Source organism: Procambarus clarkii, chromosome 74, assembly GCF_040958095.1.
Source record: "Procambarus clarkii isolate CNS0578487 chromosome 74, FALCON_Pclarkii_2.0, whole genome shotgun sequence".
In the NCBI taxonomy this organism is placed as follows: Eukaryota; Metazoa; Arthropoda; class Malacostraca; order Decapoda; family Cambaridae; genus Procambarus; species Procambarus clarkii.
The window spans coordinates 11,480,379-11,506,442 of NC_091223.1; the positions used below are offsets into that span (position 1 = coordinate 11,480,379).

General features: G+C 48.3%; 1 protein-coding gene across 12 annotated transcripts in view; it reads left to right on the forward strand.

Moving 5' to 3' along the window:
* Positions 1 to 26,064, forward strand: part of LOC123767372 (uncharacterized) — a 648,238-nt gene that overhangs the window by 577,924 nt on the left and 44,250 nt on the right. For all 12 annotated transcript variants that reach the window (XR_011224571.1, XR_011224570.1, XR_011224572.1 and 9 more), the window contains one exon: positions 3,609 to 3,700. Coding sequence is in view for 9 of the 12 variants with exons in the window: in XM_069312920.1 (XP_069169021.1) it covers positions 3,609 to 3,700 (92 nt within the window). In the remaining 3 variants the exon portion in view is untranslated. The remainder of the gene's footprint in view (positions 1 to 3,608; positions 3,701 to 26,064) is intronic.

The following is a 26,064-nucleotide window of genomic DNA, read 5'->3' on the forward strand; positions in this document are numbered from 1 at the left end:
ATGGCATGTATAGGGATGAGACATTATTGGAACCGGGGAGGCAGGAACATGTGCAAGCCCCTATTGGTCATTTGGGAGAGAGAGGCAGTGAGAACAAGACCAGTGTCTTGGATGGTCTCCAACAAATATGATATGATGATGATTAATATGATAACTATTTTGTATGTAGTGATCATATCGCCTCTTTTTCTTCTATTTTCTAGTTTTTGCATATTTAATGCCTCTAACCTCTCCTTGTAGCTCTTATCCTTCAGTTCTGTGAGCCACTTAGTGGCATGTCATTGTACCTTTTCCAATTTGTTGATGTGCTGCTTAACACTTTCTGCGGATGAGGACTCCTCCCGGCGTCCTGTTTCACCTACCCGCTCCCGCTAGGTGGACATAAATTAATGTCCTCTTTTAAAATATTTGTATAAAATTCAATTTTTATCCGATTTACTTTGGGTTTGTTTCAAACTGCGCGCCATGAGGCTCTTTCTCACCAATAGGTTGCATGGTACAATAAGTTCATGAAAGGTTCACAAACATAACAAAGGAAAAACATTTCGTGTGTGTTTGACTCTCACTGATATGTTCCAGCGTTGTTTTATATTTGGCGCTATTCTATCTTACGCTTTGTTGATCTTTTTTACCTACGGGCTCATAGAACATTCTATTGCGATCACATTGACACAAAAATGAATGACGTACATAGAATAATAATGCCATGAGAGTGAAATAAGTATAAACTTTCAAAGCGCTATGAGTTGTCCCGTCACCGATACCGGGTAACAATTTCACCACTTCCCACACTCTTGAGGGCGGGCCGCAATCATTATTCTACGTTTATATTCATATCACTGTGTTGGGAATTTCATTGCGAGTTCATTGATACCAAAATTAACGCTGTAGGACAAGTGTGGAGGTGATAACAATCCCAAGAGTAAAAACATTTTGTTGCTGTTGGGCGCTCACGGCGAGTCATCTTTGTAGTTATTTATTTGGTGCTGGTATCCCTATACGTTTCGTTACTTTTTTTACTGACATTCTTCTAGAGAATTTTATTGCGAACACGTTGGTACCAAAATGAAATATGTAGCTCGAGAACTAAGGTCAGGAGAGTAAAAAGAGTATACACATTTTTGTTTTTACGCTTACGCGGCAAAACGCCGTGAGCACATACCGCTTTTTTTTTTACCTTCGCCGGGAGGCTGAAAGTGTTAAGATATGGGCACCATATAACCGCTACATATTCCAGCTTTGGTCTAACAAAAGTCATGAACAGTTTTGTTAGTTTTTCTCCATCAATGTATTTAAAAGCAATTCTGAAGTAAGAAAATGTAGCATAGGCTCCTCGCACAATGTTCTTAACCCTTAACCCTTTAGCTGTGCAACGCGCCTGCAGGCCCAGGGCTAGGGTGCGCAACGCGCCTGCAGGCCCAGGCTTCGGGTGCGCAACACGCCTCCGGGTGTTTTTATTTTTCACGTTCCATTCAAAACTCCCGCTGCTACATGGGGTTCACATCAGCTTCCTCAGGGGTCTTGTAAACAGACGCCATCTTAAAAAAAAATCATGGTCCACATTGCCGGGTGTCAGAGCCTCAGTAGTGAGTGAGCAACCAAGGCTGGCGCTTGCAGCATGAGCGCACAGCACTGCTGTTCAGCGTGTGACCACAGCATTGCCTAATATTGTCAAAATATATATATAATCTGTTTTATTTAGCCATGATAGTATTATAGAAGAGCCCGAGTGTGATAATGACTGGGTACAATGTTCAAATATCAGTGATTCAATGCTGTTCACGATGTTCACAGCATTAGCCACAGCACCACAGTATTATTTCGTCCATCTAGGAATCTTCAAACGACTTTTTAGGTTCCTTTTCAAAATAAACTTGTGGTCAATTATTCATTCACAGGTATTAGTGACCAGGATTGTGGTTATAATGAGCATTGTGCGGAGGAAGGAGAAATTTTGGTGAGGGAGGGAGGTAGGAAGAGAATTGAGGTAGCCTCACTGTGTGGCAGTAACTCTTGTTTTGCTCACCGTACTAGCTTCGTGGTTCGCTATGGGGAACACACATGTACATGGGTATATACAGTGTATGGAATAGTGTAATAACAGCACCAGGAGTATGTTGTGAGGAGCTATTTTGGTGAGGGCGGTGACGTCGTAATTGTGGCGTCGTCTGCTGTCTGCTGTGTGATTTGTCATGCAGTGTATGGTGGCCACTGTACTGTTTGGACACAATACCGGCTTACTTGCATAGTTCTGGTAAATAAAACATGTAGATAGGTATATATAACATGTGTAAATTGTGTAATAAATACAATAACAGTATGGTGGGAGGAGCGATGTTGGTGAATAAGATGTTGGATTGAGGGAGGGCTGGCTGGGTGTGGCTGCTCACACTCGCGGTGTTCTGAGTGTGTTGATGGTGAATGTATATAGTGTGTGACAGTGTATAGTCTGTAAATTGATTGTATATATACATAAATTAGCATGATACATGGTAAATGTGTACATATTGCTTGGGGTGGTCTTTGCCCTTAAGGTAAGCCAGTGGTCTGTGACCGTTTGTTTTCCCTTGGGTTGGGAGTTAGTGGGGGTGCACTGGGATTTGCGTGACCAATTATTCAATTAACACAGATGCGATACAGTTACTTAATTTTCACATCAATGCCCACCACCCAGGTAGGGTGGTGGGCACGGATCTTCTCAGCTACTCCTGATTCCAGTGGGCCTTGAGCAGACTGTGGCAAGACAACTGCTCTGTCAATACCCATAAATTGCCAGAATTCTTCGCTCCATCATGGCCACACTATTTCAGATATAGTGGATCCCCCATGGTGGAGATGCCCAAACCCCACCATGGGGTTGTTAAGGAATAATAGGTATGCAGCTCAGTGACCTGAATACTGAATCAGCTGATTGATTTCTGAAACAACCACATGAACATTGATCCATCTGACTCTTGAATCATCCACCTGGTCCCAAGCCATCCACATAATTCCTGAGCAATCTACAAAAATTAATCCAACGAATCTGGAAACATCAACTAGCTCATTTAAAGACAGATATTGAGAATTACAAAAACTTTGTTTTGTGATCTGAGTTTGTACAAGGGTTTACAAATTCAGGGAATTTGTGCAAGGATATACAAACACACACACAGGGAGTTTGTGCAAGAATATACAAACACACACACAGGGAGTTTGTGCAAGAATATACAAACACACACACAGGGAGTGTGTGCAAGAATATACACACACACAGGGAGTGTGCGCCAGGATATACACACACACATGGAGTGTGCGCCAGGATATACACACACACATGGAGTGTGTGCCTGGATATACAATACAAACAGAGAGAGTGTGGCAGGTTATACAAACACACAGGGAGTGTGTACCAGGATATACAAACACATAGGGAGTGTGTACCAGGACATACACACACAGATGGAGTGTGGCAGGTTATACAAACACACAGGGAATGTGTACCAGGATATACAAACACTTGCCAATACATATACTGCCATGTTGTGGTAGTAGTTTTTCTCCTATGACAGTAAACATGCATTATTACAGTACTAGTGATGACATGTGGTATGTGTGTTCTTCTCCAGGAGCAACTGATGCTGAAGCCCACCAGAGGTATGGAGGAACTGCCAAGACACCGTAAACTTTCCCGCTTTAGAAACTTCGGTAATCAAATCCGGTAAGGCTCTTTCTGTTTTGATTTTTCATTATTATTATCCCCCATCTCTTCTTCAGCTGTCTCACCTGCTGTGCTGTCACTTCCTGTATGCAGTCTCCACTAGCTTGTCCATGCTCCTTTCTCAACCTTTATGCAATGCAAATGATTAATTAACAGAAGCTTTACTATAAACAAGCTTTATGGGTCATATATTATGTCCATTTCTGATAAAGTAAAGGGCAATAGTCATGAAATAAATCAGGGCCATACAAAAAGTCTAAATACCATTAGTGCTTTACTGTAGTTAATAATATATTTAAGGTACAGGAGTTAGACATATTATAAGAACAAATATTTATGTATATAGGCTTAGAACTACATAAACACTGAAACATTTCTCTGAAGATTGTTCAGAAGTGATCCACACTACTATAAGGATCTTACCATAAATCCTGTAACAGAAATTACACAAAGTAAACTTTCCATTTGCTTTAGTTAACAAAATACAATTTAATCCTTAACTATTTTCCTATTGCATCAAATGGTCAATTAAGTAATATTTATGAGTGAATTCCATGATCTTGCCAATATTGAGTGTTTGTGTGTGTAATTACCTAAGTATAGTTACAGGATGAGAGCTAAGCTCGTGGTGTCCCGTCTTCCCAGTACGCTTTGTCGTATAACAATTTGAAACTACTAATTATATGTGTGTGTGTGTGTGTGTGTGATAGAAACTACCTATTTGTGATTACCATTGGCTTCCCAGAGTTATCCAGGCTGATATGCTAATGTCATACTTTGGCATCAGTCATGTTTATGGAGTTCTCATGGCATCAGTTATATTTATGGACCTATCGTGGACCACGAGCCAGAACCTGGCCCTCCTCACAAAGGCACGAGGAGCAATAGCCTATAGAAACCCCCGTGTGGTTAGACACATTTCTATGTCTGCCATTGACTGGGTTAGGCACCCAGAAAGGTAGGCATCACAAAACAAACCTCTATTCTGGTGAAAATTGTTACTAAAAGCCGAACGAGTGAATAGAACTCCCCAAACAGAAACGAGCAAATGAGTAAGGCGTCACACGTCGCCGCGCCGCCATCTGCGCAGCTCCCCCCCCCTTCCCGGGGTCAGCCTAGTGTGGCTATAGTTCCCCTGTTAGGGTTTGGTGGCCTTTTGCTAGGCTCCCGTGATTGTACACATCGCACGGGTTTTCAGTGTTGCATCTACCCCTTGTTAGCTTGGGTGTTAACCGGTTAACAACACCTTGCCCGGGCTTCTCTTATCAGTCAATAAGGGCCCTGGAAAATCCTGTCGGGGCTCAGTGGACTATTGGATGTGTCTTCCGGGTTCCATCCCGTCTTGTGCGGGTTTGTTGGTTGGTGTGCCCTTGTCTCAGGGTGACAGTCCCCACTTTTACCTTCGTCATGCTGCCTGTTGGGGTCACTAACACCTTGACCCAGAGTCTTGCAAGATGTGTTCTCTGCTTATTCTTCAGTACTCTCCTGATGTCCTTACTGTTCAGAGTACAGGCGGCTTCCGCGTTGCAAGCTCGGTTTAGGTTGCTGCAATGCGCTAGGTTGGTTTCCTACCTGGATGCCCAGGGGCTGCCCCACTTTAGTTAGGTGCTGTTCGCCCCTTCTCTCCCTGTTCCCGGCTCCTGACCGTCTGCGGGTTTCGGGGTCGGGGTGGGGTGTAGTTAGTGCCAAGACTCGGGCGTCTTCAGGGGCTGAACCATTCGGGTTGGGGACGGAGGTTTTCAAGCTTGTTCCTCCTGCCAAGGCTTCTGGGTTTTACCAGCGGCCCTTTCTTTGCTGCCTTTCCCCTGGACTCTAACTTTTCTTTAAAGGCAGAGGGTATGGAGGACGGCTCTGCCCCGGGGCCTCTGTTGCGGGTTCCCAGGGCTGTGGGGGATGCCCGCTTGCAGTTCTAGGGCTATTTGCCCCAGCCTGGGGTCTTCGTTTTTCTAGTCTGCTTACTTCCCACATTTGCTGGTGTGTTTTCGGCTTTATTACGTCGGTCACGGCTCCTTGGTTTGGTGGCCATTTTTTTTTCTGCGGATAAATCCCCGCTTCGCCACCGGCAGCACTGCGGTTTGTTTACCTATGTCGGGGTGAGCGAGCTGGCGTTTTGAGTGAGTTTTAACCTTCTTTCAGGGGTTTTATCCTCCTGTTGCCATTTCTTTGTTTTTCTGGGATGTTCTCCCCATCTTCTGTTCCTCTGGGAACGCTTGGGTGTTGGTGTTTACACTGTTTTTTGCGTTTTCTGTCTGTTTTGGTCTGGGCCCCTAGGGTTTCGGCTCAGTGTCCCTGTCTGTTTATGCTTGCTCCCACACCTTGTCCCTCAGTTTTCGGTCTGTTTTGGCCATTTGGCCATTGTGCTTTGCCCTTCTGAGGTGCAATTCTGCCGGCAAATGTGGTAGTTTGGGCTCCCTCAGGTTCGATTCCTGGTTCCTTTGGGTTATTTGGTTTCGTTCTAGAGGTTTCTTCCTCTTGGGCCCCCTTTGTGGGTTCAGGTGTCTTTGTTACCTTGTTTGTGACGGTCTGGGGGGAGCCCCGTCGGCTCTCCAGAGCTATCTCAGGCTGATATGCTAATGTCAGACTTTGGCATCAGTCATGTGTATGGAGTTCTTAGGGCCTACCGGGGACCACGGCCAGAACCTGGCCCCTCAGAGAGGCAAGGGGAGCAATAGCCTATAGAAACCCCCGTGTGGTTGGAAGCATTCTATGTCTGCCATTGACCGGGTCAAGCATCCAGAAAGGTATGCATCCCAAAACAAACCCCTATTCCGGTTAAAATTGCTACCAAAAGCCGAACTAGTGGACAGAACTCCCCAACAGAAAACGAGCAAACTAGTATGACGTCACATGTCACCGCACTGCTGTCTGCGCAGCTCCCACCTCCTTGGGAGGGGGAATGGGGAGCCCCAGACCTCTCACGCCGGCTATCCACCCATCAATTCTTCGGCTGATGCTAAAGGGACCGGTTGTGTGCTCCGGCTCCAGTGGTTGTTTCAGCACTGTACCTAGAGTGTGGTGTTTGTCTTCTACGTGGTGTGTGAGTCGAGAATGAGTCTCCAGTACTCGGGCTGCGTATGCCTAGGGTTCCCTTCCCTAGGTGCCCTGTAAATACTGCCTTTGGGGCTTGGGGTTACCTTCCACAAGTTCCTAGGGTCCTGCTTCTGCTAGGTCATTTACTGTTTGGTTTTTGGCCGCCCTTTGTGTGATAGGGAGTCCTGTCTCCCTTGTTTGTCTTAGGGTAAAAGGCAGTTTGCACTGGTAAAGGCGCACGGTACTGCGCAGCTTGTTTTCACCACTCATAGCGGCCGGCTCTGTTCCGCCTGGGTACACTGTCCTCTTGCGGGGTTTTCTTTTTCTTTTTGTTTGTCTACCTGGTGGGGGTCTGCCTTTGGTTCTTGCTCTCTTTGTACCGAGTTCTCTTCCTTCTTCTGGTGGTTCCCCCCCTGCTAGGTCCCCGTGAGGGTGCACGTCCTGGGGGTTCAGTCCTTAGATTTGGGTGCCGGTTAGCAGTACCCTGCCTGGGATTACCTGAGCGCGAGTCCTTTTATAGTAAACGCTCAGGACCCTGGGAAACCCATAGGGGGAGCATGGGCCAGATGGATGTGGCTTCGGAGTTCCCCCTCGCTTTGTGTGAGTTTGAGGGTTGCTCTGTCCCCTTGTCTCAGGGTGACTCTCCCTGTTTTGCCTCCGTCTGATGCCTGTGGGGTCGGTGACACCCTCGGCCCAAAGTCCTGCGAGTTTTGCTGCTTGTTTGTGACTCGGTTACCCAGTCTTATGCTGACTATGTGGGTGCAGGCAGTACGGGCATTGCACATTGAGTTTCGGTGGCAACGCGCTAGATTGTTTGCTCCCCAGAAGCCCCAAGACTGCCCTGTTTTGGTTGGTGGCCTTGTCAGGTCCCTCCCCCCCCCCCTTCCTCCCTGCATCCGGGTCCTTCTCCTCTGTGGGCTCAGGGTTAGGGCGTGGCTTCCATGGTTTTGAGACTCGGTTGGTCTTGGGGAATTCCCCTTCTGGGGTAGCGATGGGGGCATTCGATCCTGTTCCTCCAGCCGTGTTGTACGGGTCTGCCAGTGGGCTCCCTTCCTTTGTGCTTTATCAAAATTCAAAAAATTCAAATTCAAAATTCAAATGTTTATTCAGGTAAAGTACATATATACAAGGTGTGAAATAAACATTGATGGATTTATAGATTGAGCTAGTACATACAATGCTCACGGCTGCCCCGGTTTTTTCTTGTGAGGCTGGGGCTTTGGGGGGACGGCTCAGCCCCGGGGTCTGCCGTGTGGGTTCCCAGGGATGGGGAGGGGCTGGCTTGGGGGACCCTAGGCTCCATTGGACCCTGCCAGGGTTTTTTCTGCACTCTGGGTGGGGCTTGTGGTTACGCGGAGTGGGGGTTTTCCTTCCCCACTCTCCGCACGAGTTGTTGGGCATCGGCCCCTCCTCGGGGCTCGGTTCCTTGTCCCTTAAGCCAGTTGGTTCCATCCTCTCGGTGGCTGCTTTTCTCTGTTCTTCACCCCATTTTTATGGGGACGGGCCTTCTTCGTCATGTTCCCCTCTTCTTGGGGTTCTGCATGACTTTTGGTATCGGGTGCTACTGGACCTTTCTGTGCCTTCGTCATTTGTGCTTGTTTCTGTGCGTACACGAAGGTTCGGGATGGTTTTTGCTCCTTCCCGTATTATTGGAATGTCTGTCATCTTTCGATGAAGTTTCCCTCTGGTCCTTTCTGGGGCTTGTTGGTCCTTTTCCAGGCTTTTTGTTGGTTTTCGGCCCTGTCTCATTCTTTGTTCATTTCTCTTCTCTCCCGTGCTGTGTCTCGACACTGCTCGTTTTCCTTCCATTCTCCTGGTCCTGGATGCCGGATTGGGCTACTTGTAGCCCTATTGGGCTACTGGTAGCCCGCTTGGGTTCCACTTCGGTTCATTAGTTTTCCTTACATGAGCCGGCTTGTGTGTCATTGCTTGCTTACTCTTTGGCTTATGTTCCCATGAGTTGGGCTGTTTCTTAAGCGAATCGCTCGGGATACAACCCATTGGGCTACTTTTTTTGTGTGTCCTGCTCATGCACCGTGGGAGTTTGTTTTGGCTCAGGGCAGTGTGTACTAGTGCTGGTGTTCTGCGTCCGTTTTCTCTCGGGTGCTTTGCCTCTCGCTCTTCTCATTCTCCAGTCTGTGCCCCGTTGCTCTTGGGGTGTTCTGGAGTGCCGCTATGGGTAGGTCGCCGGGTTTTTTCCCTGCGTTTTGGGTGGGGGGGGGGGGGCCTCCTTTGCTTCTCCCCACCCCCTCTCTTCTCTTGCATGAACGGCTCTGGCCTGCTTCTGCGGGCGGTGCTCCCGGTTTTCTCGGTTACGGGTGCACGATGCCCTAGCCGCCTCTGGCGGCTCCATTCTCATAGATTTGTGTCATGACTCTTCTGTGCCTATGTTCTGCAGATGGGTTTGTGCGGTCTGGCATCTTCTTCGTCTGGGCGCTGTTTCGTTTTTGGGGGGTACAAATGGGGTTACATGAGAACATAGAACATACAAACAGGGGTACCTGCAGAGGGGCTGTTGGCCCTTACGTGGCAGCTCTTGTTTCTAACCATCCGATTAAATCCTCAGATCACAGGTGACTGCAGGAAGCCTCTTGGCCCATACGAGGTGGCTCCTGATTATGCTCATTCAGCCCCTCTCCTATGCATGTCCAAACATGCTTGAGTTTTGGGGCCCCATCTCCACCTTGTTCCAAGGTGCAAAGGTGGTGGTGCCTGATGAGTGGTACATGTTCCTGTGTCGAGGCTGTTATGTACTCGCCTAATCGTGCTTGCGGAGGTTGAGCTCTGGCTCTTTGGTCCTGCCTCTCAACTGTCAGTCAACTGATGTACAGATTCTTGAGCCTGCTGGGCTCTATCATATCTACATTTGCACCTGTGTATAGAGTCAGCCTCCACCACATCACTGCCTAATGCATTCCATCTGTTGACTACTCTGACACTGTACAAGTTTTTTCTGATGTCCCGGTGGTTCAATTGGGTACTCGGTTTCCACCTGTGTCCCCTTGTTCGCATACCACCCGTGTTAAACTGTTTATCTTTATCTACCCTGTCCATTCTTTTGAGAATGTGGAGACGTTTTGCTGCGGTTTTGGTACTGCGACTGCGTTGTGGGGTATTGTTCGGCCCTTTCGTGCTTCTTCCTGCAGCCTTCCTTGTTTGGGTTCTTTGTTACCATGAATTTTCTGGGTCCCTTATTCCTTGCCGGTCTCGCTGTACTGGGCTTAGCTTTTCCATGTTCATTGGCTTCTCTGTACTCCCTCGTTGTCCTCACCTAGTTGTGCTTGCTGGGGATGAGCTTTGGCTCTTCGTCTCGTCCCATGCCTGTCATTTGATTTCTGTACAAGCTCCAGGGCCTACTGGGCTCTCTTATCTGCACTTGATGCCGAGTGTGGGGTTGGCCTTCGCCACATCGCTTCCTCATGCATTCCTTCTACTCTGACACTGGTATGTTTCTTCTGTCTTTTGTACGGCTCATTTGGGCTTTCAGTTCCCCATGTTTACCCCGTTACATGTGCCCCATGTGTTCCTTGGCTTGTATTTCTCTACCCTGTCGATTCCTCTGAGGATTTTGCTTGTGGTGATCATGTTCCCTCTGGATCTTTGGTTTCCCGGAGGCATGTGGGACATGTCCAGCGGCTTTTGGTGTTGGTCCTATTCCTTCGTTCCCATTTGCTGCCTGTCTTCCACGTTCCTCAGCTTCTTTTTGTCATCCACTTTGTGTGTTTTGTTTGTGCCTATTGGCTCCTATTGCCAGGTTTAGGTTCTGGTTCCTGGCTTTCCCGGCCTGTTGGTATTTTCAGTCTTTCGCGGTGTCCCTTCACTGGAGTCTGTCGGGATCTTGGTCTCCACCCTCCTAGCAACTCAGTGGCGTTGGGACGTTTTTTGGTACGGCAGACGTTCCATCTCCTTCTCTGCTGGCTTGGGTTTCTGGCTCTGCCTGCTCGTTGGTCACACCTAAGGTCTTCCCATGGCTCCGCCTCTTCCTCGGCTTGTTCGGCTCTGCCTCAAGTCTCGCCTTCTGTTTGGTGGTCGGGTGTCTTCATTGGTGGCATCCCACCTGTGTGCTTCTTCTTGGTGGCAGTGTGAGGTATTTTGGCGGTCCTTCCTTTTTCCTTCTGTCCCTTCTTAGGTGGCAGTGTTTTGTTGGAGTGGTCTTGTCCTTCTCTTATGTGGGTTTGGGGCCGTCATTTTACCGTATACAGAGCACCACTTGGTTTCCGAACTTTAGTTATTCGAAACTTCCAGTTTCCCGATTGGGGTTGGGGAGTCATGCTACCCGAACAAAGTTCGGGTAGGAAAGGGTCCGCCAAGCGTCATGCCGGTTTGTGGTGGTGGGTGGGAGATGGTCCAGTTTGCCCACTGTGATTTCACAGATTCACAGCCTATTATTCCTATTTTTTTGAATTTCCATAAGGCTGGAATGTTCATTCTGTGCTTTTGTTTTACATATCTGCACAATCAAGAAACATCTGTGCACCATGTCGGCTCCAAACGCACGCATTGCGTCAGTGATGGCTGACCGGTGGGTGGATGGATGGGGAAGCTTAGGTGGGAGGCAGTATGAGAGAGGGGGGGAGAATCAGTGAGAGAGGGGGAGAATTAGTCAGAAAGGGAGGGAGAGAGAGATGCTAGGAGGGAGGGGGAGGTAGGGAGAGATGTTAGGAGGTAGGGAGAGATGCTAAGAGAGAAGGGGAGGTAGGGAGAGATGCTAGGAGGTGGGCAGGAAGGGACGGAAGTAGTGACAGTTAGGGAGGGAAAAGGCAGGCTGGCAGGCAGCGAGTGAGTGGTAGTCACGCGGTTGAACCGCATGACCTTTAAAAGAGAGTATGGGATGTAGGGGGGCGGGTGGTTTGTCGGTGGTGGGGGCGATTCCGGCTCATTCCCGAAGATAAGCCTAACACACTCTACCCGTTAGCATGATGGCAGGGAGGGAGGCAGGCTGGATGGAAGGCAGGCTGGCAGGCAGGGAGGCAGGATGGCTGGCAGGGAGAGAGGCTGGCTGGCTGGCAGGGAGGGAGGTAGGCTGGCTGGAAGGCAGGCTGGCTGGCAGGGAGGGAGGCAGGCTGGCTGGCAGGGAGGGAGGCAGGCTGGCTGGCAGGGAGGGAGGCTGGCTGGCTGGCAGGGAGGGAGGCTGGCTGGAAGGCAGGCTGGCTGGAAGGCAGGCTGGCAGGGAGGGAGGAAGGCTGGCAGGGAGGGAGGCTGGCTGGCAGGGAGAGAGGCTGACTGACTGGCAGGGAGGGAGGCAGGCTGGCTGGCAGGCAGGCTGGCAGGCTAGCAGGCTAGCAGGCTGGCAGGCAGGCTGGCTGGCAGGCTGGCAGGCTGGCAGGCAGGCTGGCAGGCTGGCAGGCAGGCTGGCAGGCAGGCTAGCTGGCAGGCTGGCTGGCTGGCTGGCTGGCTGGCTGGCTGGCAGGCTGGCTGGCTGGCTGGCAGGCAGGCTGGCTGGCAGGCAGGCAGGCTGGCAGGCAGGCTGGGAAGGAGGCAGGCATACTGGGAAGGAGGCAGGCAGGCAGGCAGGCTGGGAAGGAGGCGGAAAGGAGGCAGGCAGGCTGGCTGGGAAGGAGGCAGACAGGACGCAATATATGGGTGTTGAAGTGAACCGTGAACCACCTGACCTTTGAGAGTGTATGTGTGTGTATGGGTTTGGGGTGGGGGGTGAGGGAGGTGTGTCGGTGGTGGGGGAGGGACCGGCTGACTCCGTAAGCATAGCCACACTCCACAGACCTGTGACCCAGATTTGTTTCTTAAATGTACAGTACATCATCGTATATTTTTGTCAGCATGTGCCTGCAGACTGGCAGGTTGTTCCTGCAGCCTGGCAGGAAACATCCAGAGGATGTTTGCCAGACGTCTTAATAATCAGTTAGGAACAATTAAGGACTTTTATAAAGCGGATCAGGACTTCACTTATTGGTGAGTACAAACAAAATACGGTTGCATTTACACTATGAACCTGTCGATTTTTTTTCCTGGAGTTTTTTATAAATTTTTCAGAAAAATTTCTTTTTACATTTCTAGTTTATTTTTTCCCCTCTATTTCTCGTTTACGAACTTACATCTTAACCGACGGGTCTTGTCCCCAAGGGGTTCGAAAACCAAGTGGTGCTCTGTACTGTCGCCTCGTTTCGTGTGGCGCTGGCAGAGCTGCTTCCACTTGCGTTCGGTGTTGATGTTACTTCTGCGCCGTTCTGCACACTGTCTCGTGCGTTGGTTCACCACCGGCCTGCTCATGCGCCATCTGAGCTGTCCTGGTCGTGGGACTGGGTGCTCTCTCTTTTCTTCTCGGTTCTTGTGGCCCCTTTGGTTTCAGTTGGTTTCTCAGGGGCTCTTTTCCTATTGGCGTTGGCCTCGGGATGTCGTGTTGGTGAGCTTCATGCTCTCCTCCGGTGCTGGGGTTTCTGCTCCTTTGGTCGGGGTGATGGTTTTGTTCCTCTGCAGCCTTCTTCTTTTCTGGCGTAGAATGTGACTGCTGCTTTCTGGAGGAGTCCCTGGGTTGTTGATTCCTTGATGCACCCCGGCCAAACCAACATGTTATTTGCCCAGTTGCGGCTCTCCGCCGTTCTTGGCGCACCACGGCTTCTGTGTCGGTGGATGCGCTTAGGGTTGATCCAATTTCTCTTCTTCCCTGTTCGCAGGTCCGGGTCTCCCAAGTCGTCCGCAGGGTTATTAAGGCTGGCCAGCCTGCAGTCTCTCCCAGTGCCCGTGATGTTTGCAAGTTTGCGGCTCTTGCTGCCGTTCCTTGGGTCTGTGTCTTGGGCAGACTTTCAGGCGTGGGGATTTTGGCAGTCAAACAGGGTCTTGGCTGCTCGTTGCCTTGTTCACGTCCTTAGGCCCTGTTGGGCCTGTGTCGCTTGGGTTGGCAGTTGCAGCCAGTTGTCTCGCTTTGGGTTGGTGGTTGCAGCCGGTTGTCTCGGTTTGTGTTGAGGTGTGTGTGGTGGCCTCCTCCCGTATACGTCCCTTAGACCTTCCTCTGTGGGTAGTTAGCTCCGGGGAGCCAACGGGGCTCCCCCCAGAAAACCAGTGTTGAATGTAATGAAATGCTATTTTCTGGGTGAGACCCGGAGGCTCCCCGGCAACCCTCCCTCCCTCCCTCCCTTCGGTCGGCGTTTTTTCGCGTGTTTTGACATCCAGCCTCAGAACTGATGGGTGGATAGCTGGCATGAGAGGTCTGGGGCTCCCCCAACTCTCAGGAATTCTTCCCTATCATTTTTATCGATTCCTGTTACTATTTTGAACGTAGTGATCATATCGCCTCTTTTTCTTCTATCTTCTAGTTTTTTGCATATTTAATGCCTCTAACCTCTCCTCGTAGCTCTTGTCCTTCAGTTCTGGGAGCCACTTAGTGGCATGTCGTTGCACCTTTTCCAGTTTGTTGATGTGCTTCTTAAGATATGGGCACCATACAACCGCTGCATATTCCAGCTTTGGACTAATAAAAGTCATGAACAATTTCTTTAGTATTTCTCCATCCATGTATTTAAAAGCAATTCTGAGGTTAGAAAGTGTAGCATAGGCTCCTCGCACAATGTTCTTAATGTGGTTCTCAGGTGACAGTTTTCTATCTAGAACCACCCCTAAATCCCTTTCTTTGTCAGAATTCTTTAAAGATTTCTCTCATAATTTATAGGTTGTGTGGGGTCTATGTTCTCCAATTCCACATTCCATAACATGGCATTTATTCACATTAAATTCCATTTGCCAAGTGTTGCTCCATATACTTATTTTGTCCAGGTCTTCTTGAAGAGCATGACAATCATCTAGGTTTATCTTCCCTATTATCTTAGCATCATCAGCAAACATGTTCATGTAATTCTGTATTCCCACTGGTACATCGTTTATGTAGACAATGATCATTACCAGTGCAAGAACTGAACCCTGTGGTACTCCACTTGTGACATTCCTCCAATCTGATACCTTGCCTCTGATTATGGCCCTCATTTTTCTGTAAGTTAGGAAATTTTTTATCCATGTTAGTAGCTTATCTGTCACTCCTCCAATATGTTCCAGTTTCCAGAACAACCTCTTATGGGGAACTCTGTTGAAAGCCTTTTTTAGGTCCAGATAGATGCAGTCAACCCAACCATCTCTCCTGTAAAATCTCTGTGGCTCGATCATAAAAACTGAGTAAGTTTGTTACACAGGATCTTCCAGATCGTAAACCATACTGTCTGTCTGATATTATATCATTTCTCTCCAGGTGTTCTACCCATTTAGAATTAATTATTTTTTCCAATATTTTGACTGTTACACTTGTCAATGATACAGGTCTATAATTAAGGGGGTCTTCCTTGCTTCCACTTTTGTAGATTGGAACTACGTTAGCCTTTTTCCACACATCAGCTATAACTCCTGTACACAGGGATGTCTGAAAAATCAGTTGAAGTGGAATGCTGAGCTCAGGTGCACATTCTCTCAGAACCAATGGTGAAACTCCATCTGGACCAACTGCTTTGTTCTTACTCAGCTCCTTGAGCATTTTTTCCACTTTCTCTCTAGACACCTCTATGTGCTCTATGTTGTTCTCTGGAACTCTTATTGTGTCTGGTTCCCTAAAGATTTCATTTTGTACAAACACACTTTGGAACTTTTCGTTTATTTATTTATTTATTTATTTATTTATTTATTTATTTATGCATATACAAGAATGTACATTGGGAATGTGAGGATACATAATATGGTAATTACAGTCTTGTAAAGCCACTAGTACGCGCAGCGTTTCGGGCAGGTCCTTAATCTAAGAAAATTTTATGGAGGTAAATACTTGCAAAATTTATAGACAAAAATATGATAACAGTTACATGGAATGAAAAAAAGAAGATGAGAGAAAATTGTAGGTACAGTATATTAAAGCACATTGGTAGCTAAGATTGATTGCAATGACAGCTTGAATGGTAGTTGACAAAAATTGGTAGTCACAATACAGCATATGGCTATCACATAAAAGAAGACAGCAATGAACACAATGATAAGGTTGTTTGATACTACATAAAAATTAGGTGATTGGGTAACACTAGGTACAGAGCAAATTTAAAGCTCAGTGTAGGAAACTAAGAAGATGAAATTAGGTACTTTTTGGTTTTGCTTTTAAATAAGGCAAAAGTTTTACAGTTTTTCAATTCACTAGGGAGTGAGTTCCATAGACTAGGTCCCTTAATTTGCATAGTGTTTACACAGATTAAGTTTGACCCTGGGGATATCAAAGAGATATTTATTTCTGGTGTGGTGATAATGGGTCCTATTACATCTGTCCAGGGAGAGTTTCAGAGCATGGTTTGCATTTAAGAACAGGGTTTTGTAAATGTAGTTGACACAAGAGAATGTGTGGAGGGAGTTAATATTTAGCAAGTTTAGGGATTTAAACAAGGGAGCTGAGTGTTGTCTGAAAGCAGAGTTAGTTATTATTCTGATAGCAGATTTTTGCTGTGTGATGATGGGCTTAAGGTGGTTTGCAGTGGTAGACCCCCATGCACAGATACCATAATTAAGATAGGGGTAGATTAGTTTAGTGTTTCACACATTTCCTTTTCATTTTCCGTGAATCTATTTCCCATTTTCAACCTCTGAATATTATCCTTTACCTGCAATTTGTTGTTTATGAATTTATAGAATTGACCTGGTTTTGTTTTACATTTGTCCGCAATCCCCTTTTCAAAATTTCTTTCTGCCTCTCTCCTCACTGCCGTGTAGTTGTTTCTCGCATCTTTGTATCGCTGGTATGTTTGGGGTTTTGGCCTCTTCCTGTATTGATTCACCTCATCTAAATCTTCTGTTTTAGCTTCATATGCTTCCCAGTCTATGGATTTCAAGTTGAAGTCACCGACTGTCAACATTCGTGATCTATCGTTATGCGCTCTCGCTATAATCTCTCTCATTATTGTTATAAGACCTTATCGTTTACTATCTAGCTCCTCTGACCATGTGCTGCTTGGCGGTGGACTATATGCATTTATGATCATTAGTTTATCATCCTCATGGCAGATCTCTAGTGCTATTATATCAACTTCTTGTGGATTGGCAGTCATTATTTCCTTCACCTTTAGGTGTTTTTTCACCAGCACAGCATCGCCACCACCTTTCCTAATTTTTCTGTTCTGTCTCCAAATTGAGTAGTCCCTTGGGAATATGACCTCATTTAAAATAACATCTTCAAGTTTTGTCTCCGTGAGTGCAACAATGTCAGGTGTTTGCAGCTGTATTACATCACTTAACTCCAGTATCTTTCGACCTCACTCCATCTATGTTGGTGTATGCAATCTTCAGGAACTTGTTCCCCCTCTCCTTATTCTTCACTCCCCCTCTCTCTATTGATTTTGTTGGTTTGCCTTTATGTACCACTTTATATTTGGTGTGGGTGCGTTTGAATGTGGTCGATCCACCCCATCCTTCCGGGGTTCCCTCTTGTTCTAAGGCAGACACAGGAATTTGTGGATTGGCGGTTCTTCTGGATTTGTTCAGTCTGTGCCCTGGATTCTTTGCCCTCTTCGGAAGACTGTTGTCTCCGGTATGGCTTCTGTTGGGGCCGGGTGCCTGGATGGTGTCCCTGGACCTCCGGGTTACTTCTTGGCACGTTCCTCTCCAGGGTTCCAGGACTGGCACGGTTGGTGGTGGGCTTCAGGCTTGCCGCTTTTGTTGCTTTCCCTAGTTTGTAATTGGCACTATGTGTATTTACACATCTTTACTGGATCTTGGAGACTTGTATGCGTCTGCTCGGGATTCGGTTTTTCTGGCCTATCTCGATAACTGGCTGGTGTAGGCTCCCAGTTGGTCCGCTTGTCTGAGCCAGGGGTGTGGTTCTTTCCCAGATTGCCGTGTTCAGGTTCCTGGTAAACTAGAGGACATTCCATCTGGTTCTGTCCAAGGTTTGGACCTGGCTGGGTCTTGTTTAGGACTCTTGAACCGCTTCTTTGTCTCTCCCTCCCACAGGCATTGCCGCGGCTGCGGTCCCACCTTTGGCTGTTTCTGAGGGGGTCCCGGGTCACCTGGCAGTTGCTGGAGTGGTTGTGCGGGAGTTTGAACTTCTCCGTGCTGGTCTACCCACCAGGTCGGGTTTGACTTCGGCATGTATTTTGGTTTCTTCGGAGACGCTCCTTCTGCTTCTCTTCTGATCATTGGGTTCATCCTCTGGGGACCTTGTGTTGGTGCTGTGTCGCCGGCTTCCTCTTCGGGGTTTTTGGGGTTCCATGCGTTGATGCCTCTCGGAGCCATCACTCGGTGTTCATAAACTGGTCGTCTCTCAGCTGAGGCTTTGTAACCGGTGCTCACCAGGCCGGTGGAGTCCGTCCATCCGTTGGACTCTCAGCATGGTTCGGGAGTTTGTGGCTGTCTGGTTTGCGCTTTGGAGGGTTCGGATCACTCAGGGCTCTACCATCCGGTTCCATTCAGACTATTTCTCCGGTGGTTCCTTGCCAGAACCACGGGAATTCTCTTTGGTCCTTATTCCTTTGGGGTTGCCTTATTCCCTTCAAGTGGCTCACCTGCTGGATTCTCAGGGTTTGGCTCTCCATGCGTTTTGTGTCTGGTGTGTGTCCTACGTCCTGGCGATGGCCTGTCTCGGTTCATTTCCCTGGTCACTAATTGGCCGGTCGTCGCCGACTCGTTTCGTTGGCTCTGCCACACGAATGGACTATGGACATAGACATCTTCGCGTCGGCGTGGTCTTTGGTCCTTATTCCTTTGGGGTTGCCTTATTCCCTTCAAGTGGCTCACCTGCTAGATTCTCAGGGTTTGGCTCTCCATGCGTTTTGTGTCTGGCGTGTGTCCTACGTCCTGGCGATGGCCTGTCTCGGTTCATTTCCCTGGTCACTAATTGGCCGGTCGTCGCCGACTCGTTTCGTTGGCTCTGCCACACGAATGGACTATGGACATAGACATCTTCGCGTCGGCATGGTCTCGGCATCTCCCATTCTATGTGGCGCCCTTCCCTGCCTATGAGACGTTCGCAGTAGATGCCTTTTGGCAGGACTAGTCGAGGTGAAGTTACCTGTACCTCTTATCCTGGTCCAGCTGTTGCTACGGGTTCTGGCTTGGTTGGAGTTCTTCCCAAGGAGAGTAGTCCTCGTGGCCCCTTGGTGGCCGGCCTAGCTTTGTTTTCAGATGCTGCTTGATCGGTGTGTCTACCCAGGGCATTTTGCGCGGCTCCACCTCTTTCGGCAGGTCGGACCGGTCAGGTACATGACTGGTTCGGCCTTCTCCTCGGCTCTTCGCGTCTGGTCTTTTGACGCGGATGTATTACCATCTCTATGGTGATCATGTGGCTTTGTTGATGGTGTCCCACCTGCGAGTTTTGTTTCGACGACAGTATGGAGTTTCCTGGCGATTCTCTTTGCCATTTTCTTGCTCTGCGTAGGTTGTCTTCTCATTTGCATCAGGTTGTCTTGTCTTTTCTTGCATTTCTGGACCATTTTTTGATGCTTCTTACTGTCGCCTCGAATCGTGTAGCCCTGGCAGAGCCGCTCCAGCTGGCATTCGGGGTTTACGTCACATCCGCCCCATTCCGTACGCTTTCTCGTGTTTTTTCACCTCCAGCCAGTTCATGTGCCATCTGAGCCATCCTGGTCCTTGATCAGGGTGCTCTCTTATCTTTCCTCTCCTCAGTTTGTGGTAGCCCCTTCAGTTCATGATTGTTTTTCAAAGGACCTATTTTGTTGGCATTGGCCTCTGGGGGGTCGGGTCGGGGAGCTTCCAGCTCTCCTCCGGCGCAGGGGTTTCTGCTTTTTTGGTACTGGTTGTAGTTTTGTATGTTTGCAACCTTCTCCACCTTTTCTGGTGAAGGCTGAGACGGCTGCTTTCTGGAGGGGTCCTTGGGTTTTTATGCTTTTTGGTTCGGCCGGGGGTGCATCATGTATTGTCCGGTTGTGGCGTTTCGCCGTTACCTGCGTGCCGTGGCTGGGGATGCGCTTTGAGTTGATCTGGTTTCCCTTGTTCCCTGTTCCCGGCCTCGGGTCTCTCAAGTCGACCACAGGATTAAACCGAGCCAGAATGCATTCTATCCTCGCACCCATGCCAGTCGGACGTTTGCAGCTTTTGCTGGTGTGTTTGGTAACTTGTCTTGGGCTCAATTCAGGCGAGGGGATTTGGAGATCGTACAGATTCCTAGTCGCCTGTTATTTTTGTGAGCATGTCTGCTCCTGGGTGTTTTTGTGTTGCTTTGGGTCGCAGGTTGCAACATGTTGTCTCGACTTCGCGATGCTGTGTTTGTGGCAACCGCTATCCGGGTCAGCTCTTTTTATCCTTCTCTTTGGCTATGAAGCTCCAGGAAGCCATAGGGGCTCCCCTCAGAAAACCAGCAATGAATATAATGAAATGCCATTTTCTGGGTGAGCCCCGGAAGTTCCCTGGCAACCCTCCCTCCCACCGGTCGGTAGTTTTTTTTTTTTTTTTATTTTTTTTTTTTTTGAAACTTAGCTTCCGAAAAGGAGTGCTTTGCAGCCGACGCGGTGAGGTCTGGAGCCCCCTCCCCTTCCCCTCTCAGGGAGGGGAGGGCTGTGCAGACGAGCGGCGTGGCATTAATGTGTTATGTTTGCTTCTTTTTTGGGATTGTAAGGAGTTCTATCTCATTGTTCAGTTTTTGTTGTTAGTTTCTTACCATGTAGGGTTTGTTTTGTTATGCCTACCTTTCTGAGTGCCTAACCCTGGTTGATGGCAGATAAGGAAAACCCCCAATCACAGGGGGGGGGGTTTTCCCAGGACCATTGCTTCCTGAAACCTCTTCGAAGGGGCCAGCTTCTGGCGCTGGTCCCTGGTAGGTCTGAACTCCATAGCTAATGTCCCGGTTTAATATAACATACATTAGCCTGATAAGCTCCAGGGAGCCTCAGCAGCTCACCCAGAAAATGTGTTTTATTACATTCGATGCGTTATTGGCGCTTGGTTTGTTCAGCTTGGGGTGCGTTATGTATTTACCTAGTTGTATTCACCTAGTTGTGCTTGTGAGGGTTGAGCTCTGCTCTTTCGTCCTGCCTCTCAACTCTCAATGAATCAACTGTTACTAACCACTAACTAATTTTTTCTTTCCATATCTCCCCCCCCCCTCCCTCCTTCAGGAAGCAGCTGGTAACAGCTGTCTAACTCCCAGGTACCTACTTACTGCTAGGTAACAAGGGCATCAGGGTGAAAGAAACTCTGCTCATTTTGTTTCTGCCATCACCGTGGATCAAACGCAGACCCTAGGATTATGAGTGCAGAGCGCTGTCCACTCAGCTATCAGGCCCCATTGTCATTTCCTGTGCCTAGTAGTGGCTTTCCTTCACTACCATCGTGCAACTGATTCTGTCTCGGCAGATGCTTTATGGATCAGCCCTATTTCTTTGGTTCCACGTTCCAAAGTTCTTGTTTCTCAGGTTGTTAGTAGTGTCTTAAATTCTAGCCAGCCTACAGTCTATCCTCGTACCTATGATATTTGTAAGTACTCTAATCTCGCAGCTGTTTCTCAATATGTCACTTGGTGATATTCAACTGACTTTTAATTCAAATAACTAATAATTTGTTGTGTCAGGGGACAGGAAGGCAGTGTGTATTCATACACGGCAGACTTCTATCGAGGTCCCCCCCCTCCCAAGGCTGAATTACTGACCCTTCCCAGGATGAAACTCCCACAACAAGCTGACTAACTCCTGAGTACTTACTCACTGCTAGGTGAACAGAGTCATTAGGTGAAAGGAAATATGCCCAACCATTTTCTGGAGGGAACCCCACAGCTCCCCAGAGCTATCTAGGTGATTGCTAGCTATGATTAAGATATCCCTAACTTTGGCATCAGTCGATGTGGGTGGAGTTCTAGGCTTACTGGGGATCATGAGCCTGGCCCCCTCAGAGAGGCACGAGAAGCAATGGCCTAAAGAAATGCACATGTGATATTGGAGTATACTATATCTTCCATTGACCGGGACAGGCACCCAGAAAGGTAAGCGCCCCAAAACAAATCCCCCTATTCTGGTTAAAAACGACAAAAATAGACAAACGAGTGTACAGAACTCCCCAATTGAAAACGAGCAAACAAGCATGACATTACATGAACCGCACCGTATGGCTGCGCAGCTCCTCTATCCACGGAAAGTGGAAGAGGGAGCCCCAGACCCCCCACCCCCGCCGGCGATCCACATCTTGGTTCTTCGGCTGAAGGGATATGGCTTGGTCGTTGTGGCTCCAGCTCCGGACTTGTGTTGTGCTGTCTTCTGTTCAGTACTGCTCTTACAGTGGTGTTCAAGCTGGGAGTAATATTCACAGGTACTCGGGCTGCATGTGCTTAGGGTCACCTTTCCTGAGTGCCATGTAAGTACCGCCCTAGGGGCTTGGGGCTCCCTTCCAAAAGTCACCTTGGGTCTACCTCTGTTGGCCTTTTGCTGCTAGGTGAGTGACCACCCTGAGTGTTTTGGGGGTTTCCTCCCTAGTTTGCCTTGGGTTTAGTGGTAGTTATTGCATTGGTAAGAGTGCAGGGTACTGCGTAGCTAGTTTTTACCCATAACAGTAGCCAGCTCTGTTCCCTCTGGGTACACTGTCCTCTTGCAATGTTTTTTCTTTTTTTTTTTCATTTTGTATTTGCCTGGTGGGCGGGGGGGAAGGTCAGCCTTGGTGTTCCTTCTCCCTTTATACTAAGGCTGTTTGTGTTTGGTGGTAACTCCTGCTTCAGTTCTAGTAATTGGACATGTCCTGGGAGTTCAGTATTAGCAGTGTTGATTGGTAGCTTGGGTGCCAGTTAGCAGTACCCTGCCTGGGATAACCCTTAGCAAACCCTTAGCCTGCTTCTACACCTTGTCCCTAAGTTTTCGGTCTGTTTTGACCGTTTCCCTGGGGGTTCTGTCTAGGGACTGTGCTTTGCCTTTCTGTGGTGTATCTCCGCAGGCAAATGTGGTGGTTTGGGCTCCCCCTGGTTTGGTTCCGGGTTAATTTGGGTTCTTTGGTTTCGTTCTGGAGGTTTCTTCCTCTTGGGCCCCCTTTGTGGGTTCAGGGGGCTTTGTTTCCTCGTGTGTGACCTGGTTCTGCCGTCTGGGGTTCCGGGTCTTCCTGGCTTGCAGACTGATCATTTTAGGTCTTGGCATGTGTTGTGGTCATGCTGGGACTTTGGGGTTTTGTTGTCGAGGTGGGCCTTTTGATGCAGTTTTGTGCCTTCTTCACCTGACCGGCGTGGTGCTCTCTGTCCATTGGTTGGCGGCTTGTAATTTTCTTTTCACGTGTATGTGTGTGTGTACACATGTGCATGTACATGTGTATACTGTGTGTGTGTGCACATGTGTATGTGCATATGCACGTGTGTGTAACATACCTTGTGTGTATGTGTCTATGTATATGTATGTGAATTTGTATATACATAATATATATATGTATATATGTGTATATGTGTATGTATACTTTTTCTTTCGGAAGGGGCTCTGTTCCCTTCTCTGTGACGGGGCGCTGGAGGAGCAGCTTGCTCTGCTGACTCTCGCATGGTCCCGCAGTTAGTGGGTGCTTTTGATTGTCTTCCGGGCTCTGGTGGCAGCGGTGGATGGCTTCTCCCCCTTAGGGTGGTTCAGGGCTGGCGGGGTGGGCTTCTTCCCCTTCGCTTCGTCATGTCATCTTCATGGGTGCATTGGACGTGGTCGATCCGCCCCATCCTTCTGGGGTTCCCGTCTGCTCTATGCAGACATAAGCCTGTCGAATTTGCGGTTCTGCTGGACTTCTTCAGTCTGCGCCCTGGATTCTATGCCCTCATCGGAGGACTGTTGTCTCCAGTCCGGCTTCTGTTGGGGCCGGGTGCCTGGATGGTGGCCCTGGACCTTGAGGTCAATTCTTGGCACGTTCCTCTCCAGTTTTCTGGGACTGGCACAGTTGGTGGTGGGGCTTCAGGTTTACCACTTTTGTTGCCTTTCCTATTTTGTAATTGGCACTTGGTGTATTTACGCATCTTTACCGGATCTTGGTGCCCTGTCTGAGTCTGCTTGGGATTGGGTGTCTGGCCTGCCTCGACGACTGGCTGGTGTGGGCTCCCAGTCGGTCCGCTTGTCTGCTCCCCAGGGGTGTAGTTCTTTCTTGATTGCTGGGTTTGGTTTCCTGGTGATCCGGAGGCCATTCCATTTGTTTCCATCCCGGGTTCGGACCTGGCTGGGTCTTGTTTAGGGCTCTTGGGCCGCTCCTTGTCTTTCCCTCCAGAAGTGTTGCTGCAGCTGTGGTCCCGCCTTCGGCTGTTCATGAGGGGGGTCCAAGGTTGCTCGGGGATTGCTCGAGCAGTTGTGCGAGAGTCTGAACTTCGACGTGCTGGTCTGCTCGTGGGGTCGGGTTTGGCTTTGGCATCTGTTTGGTTCCTTTAGAGACTCCCCTTCCGCCTCTTCCGGGTTTGTTCCTCCGGGGATCTCGTGTTGGTGCTGCGTCACCAGCTTCCTCTTTGGGGTTTTCGGGGATCCGTGCCGTGGCGCCTCCGCGAGCCTTCGCTCGATGTGTTCACAGACGGGTCATCTCTCAGCTGGGGCTTTCTGACCAGTGTTCACCAGGTTGGCCAGGGATGGTAGGGTTTGTCCGTCCGTGCAAACCCCGGTCGATGGAAAATAAGGAAAACCCCAACCACAAGGGGGTTTTCCAGGGCCATTGCTTCCTGAAACCTTTCTGAAGGGGCCAGGTTCTGGTGCTGGTCCCTGGTACGTCTGAACTCCTTAGTTAACCCTTAACATGCTAGGGTTACATGCTTAACATGTAATATTATTCAATAGTGTGTAGTTTGATATATTTATATAATAAAATGAGTGAATACAGTGAATCATCGCTGTACTCAAAAATATGGTGTGCATATTGTTGATTCAATTATGTTCATCAATCAGTGAACAAATGCTTTGTCGGTTATTACACTATATACACAGGTTATATATAAGTATCTGCATGTTTTGTTCAGCATAATGAACCACTAAGTAGCTATTATGAGTCAAAAAGTAATGAGGAGTGACCGTCGTGTACCAGCCAGCCATTCACTTCCTCCCTCAAGTCATCTGACTCACCCACATTCTCCTCCCACAATACTGTTTTTGCTTTTATTCACTATATACAGACACTATATATAAGTAACTACATTCGTGTTCACCATAACGAACCACTAAGTTGGCATGCTGAGTGGCAGTGGCAGCCCGCCACTGGCTGCTATTTCCTCCCTCCCTCAAGTCACCTGACTCACCCACATTCTCCTCCCACAATAGTTTTTGCTTTTATTCACTATATACAGATGCTATATATAAGTATCTACATTCGTGTTCACCATAACGAGCCACTAAGTTGGTATGCTGAGTGGCAGTGGCAGCCCGCCACTGGCTGCCACTCCCTCCCTCACCTCACCTGACTTGCCACAATTCTCCACCCACCACACTGTTTTTGCTTTTATATACAGACATTATATATAAGTATTTACATGTTTTGTTCACCATAACTGTACATCTAAGCTTGTATGGTGAATAAAGGCACAAAGACGTAGGACCTCACACAGTCAGCTGATGGCTGCCGCCCTCAAGGCCAGACGCACTAATATTTCTCCTCCAACAATACTGTTTGTGGTGTTATTACGCTATATACACACATTATATATAAATATCTACCTGTTTTATTCACCATACTTGTACAAGTAAACTGGTATGGTGCCCAAAGACCATCGTGGTAACCAGTAAACAACACCGTCATCTGCACGGTGGCGTCGTGCAGACGATGCCACCGCCCTCACCAAAATGGCGGCTCCCAACCTTCTCCTCTTGCTGTTTAAACCCTCTATACACACACGTTATATATAAGTATCTACATTTGTGTTCACCATAGCGAACCACTAAGCTGGTATGGTGAGTGCAGTCAATAAAAGGATAAAAGGTGGCCACAGTCAGAAGACATCGCCACCACCCTCCCTCCCACTGCATTACTCCTCCCTCCATGGAGCACAGCGCTAAATATCACCCCAATCCTGCTATTATCAGAACCCTGGTCAGTTTTATGACAGTCAGGGGTCTTCTGTCATAATATCATCGCTACATAATAGCATGAACAAGTATATTATGGCATTTTTAGGCGATGCAGTAGTCACAAGCTGAACAGCATTGCTGTTAGCTCATGCTGCGTGCATCAGGCTTGGTTGCTCACTCAATACTGAGGCCCCTAACACCAGGGAGTTTGGCCGACGATTTTTTTAGGAAATGGCGTCTGTTTACAAGAGCCCTGATGAAGGTGTGGTGAACCTTGTGTATCCGCGGGCCGTTTAAATCATGCGTAGTACTCCAACACGTAATATGACGTGATGCTCACTTTAAGGGTTAATGTCCCGGTCTAATATAACATACATTAGCCCGATAAGCTCCAGAGACTCTCCGGGGCTCACCCAGAAAATGGCGTTTCATTAC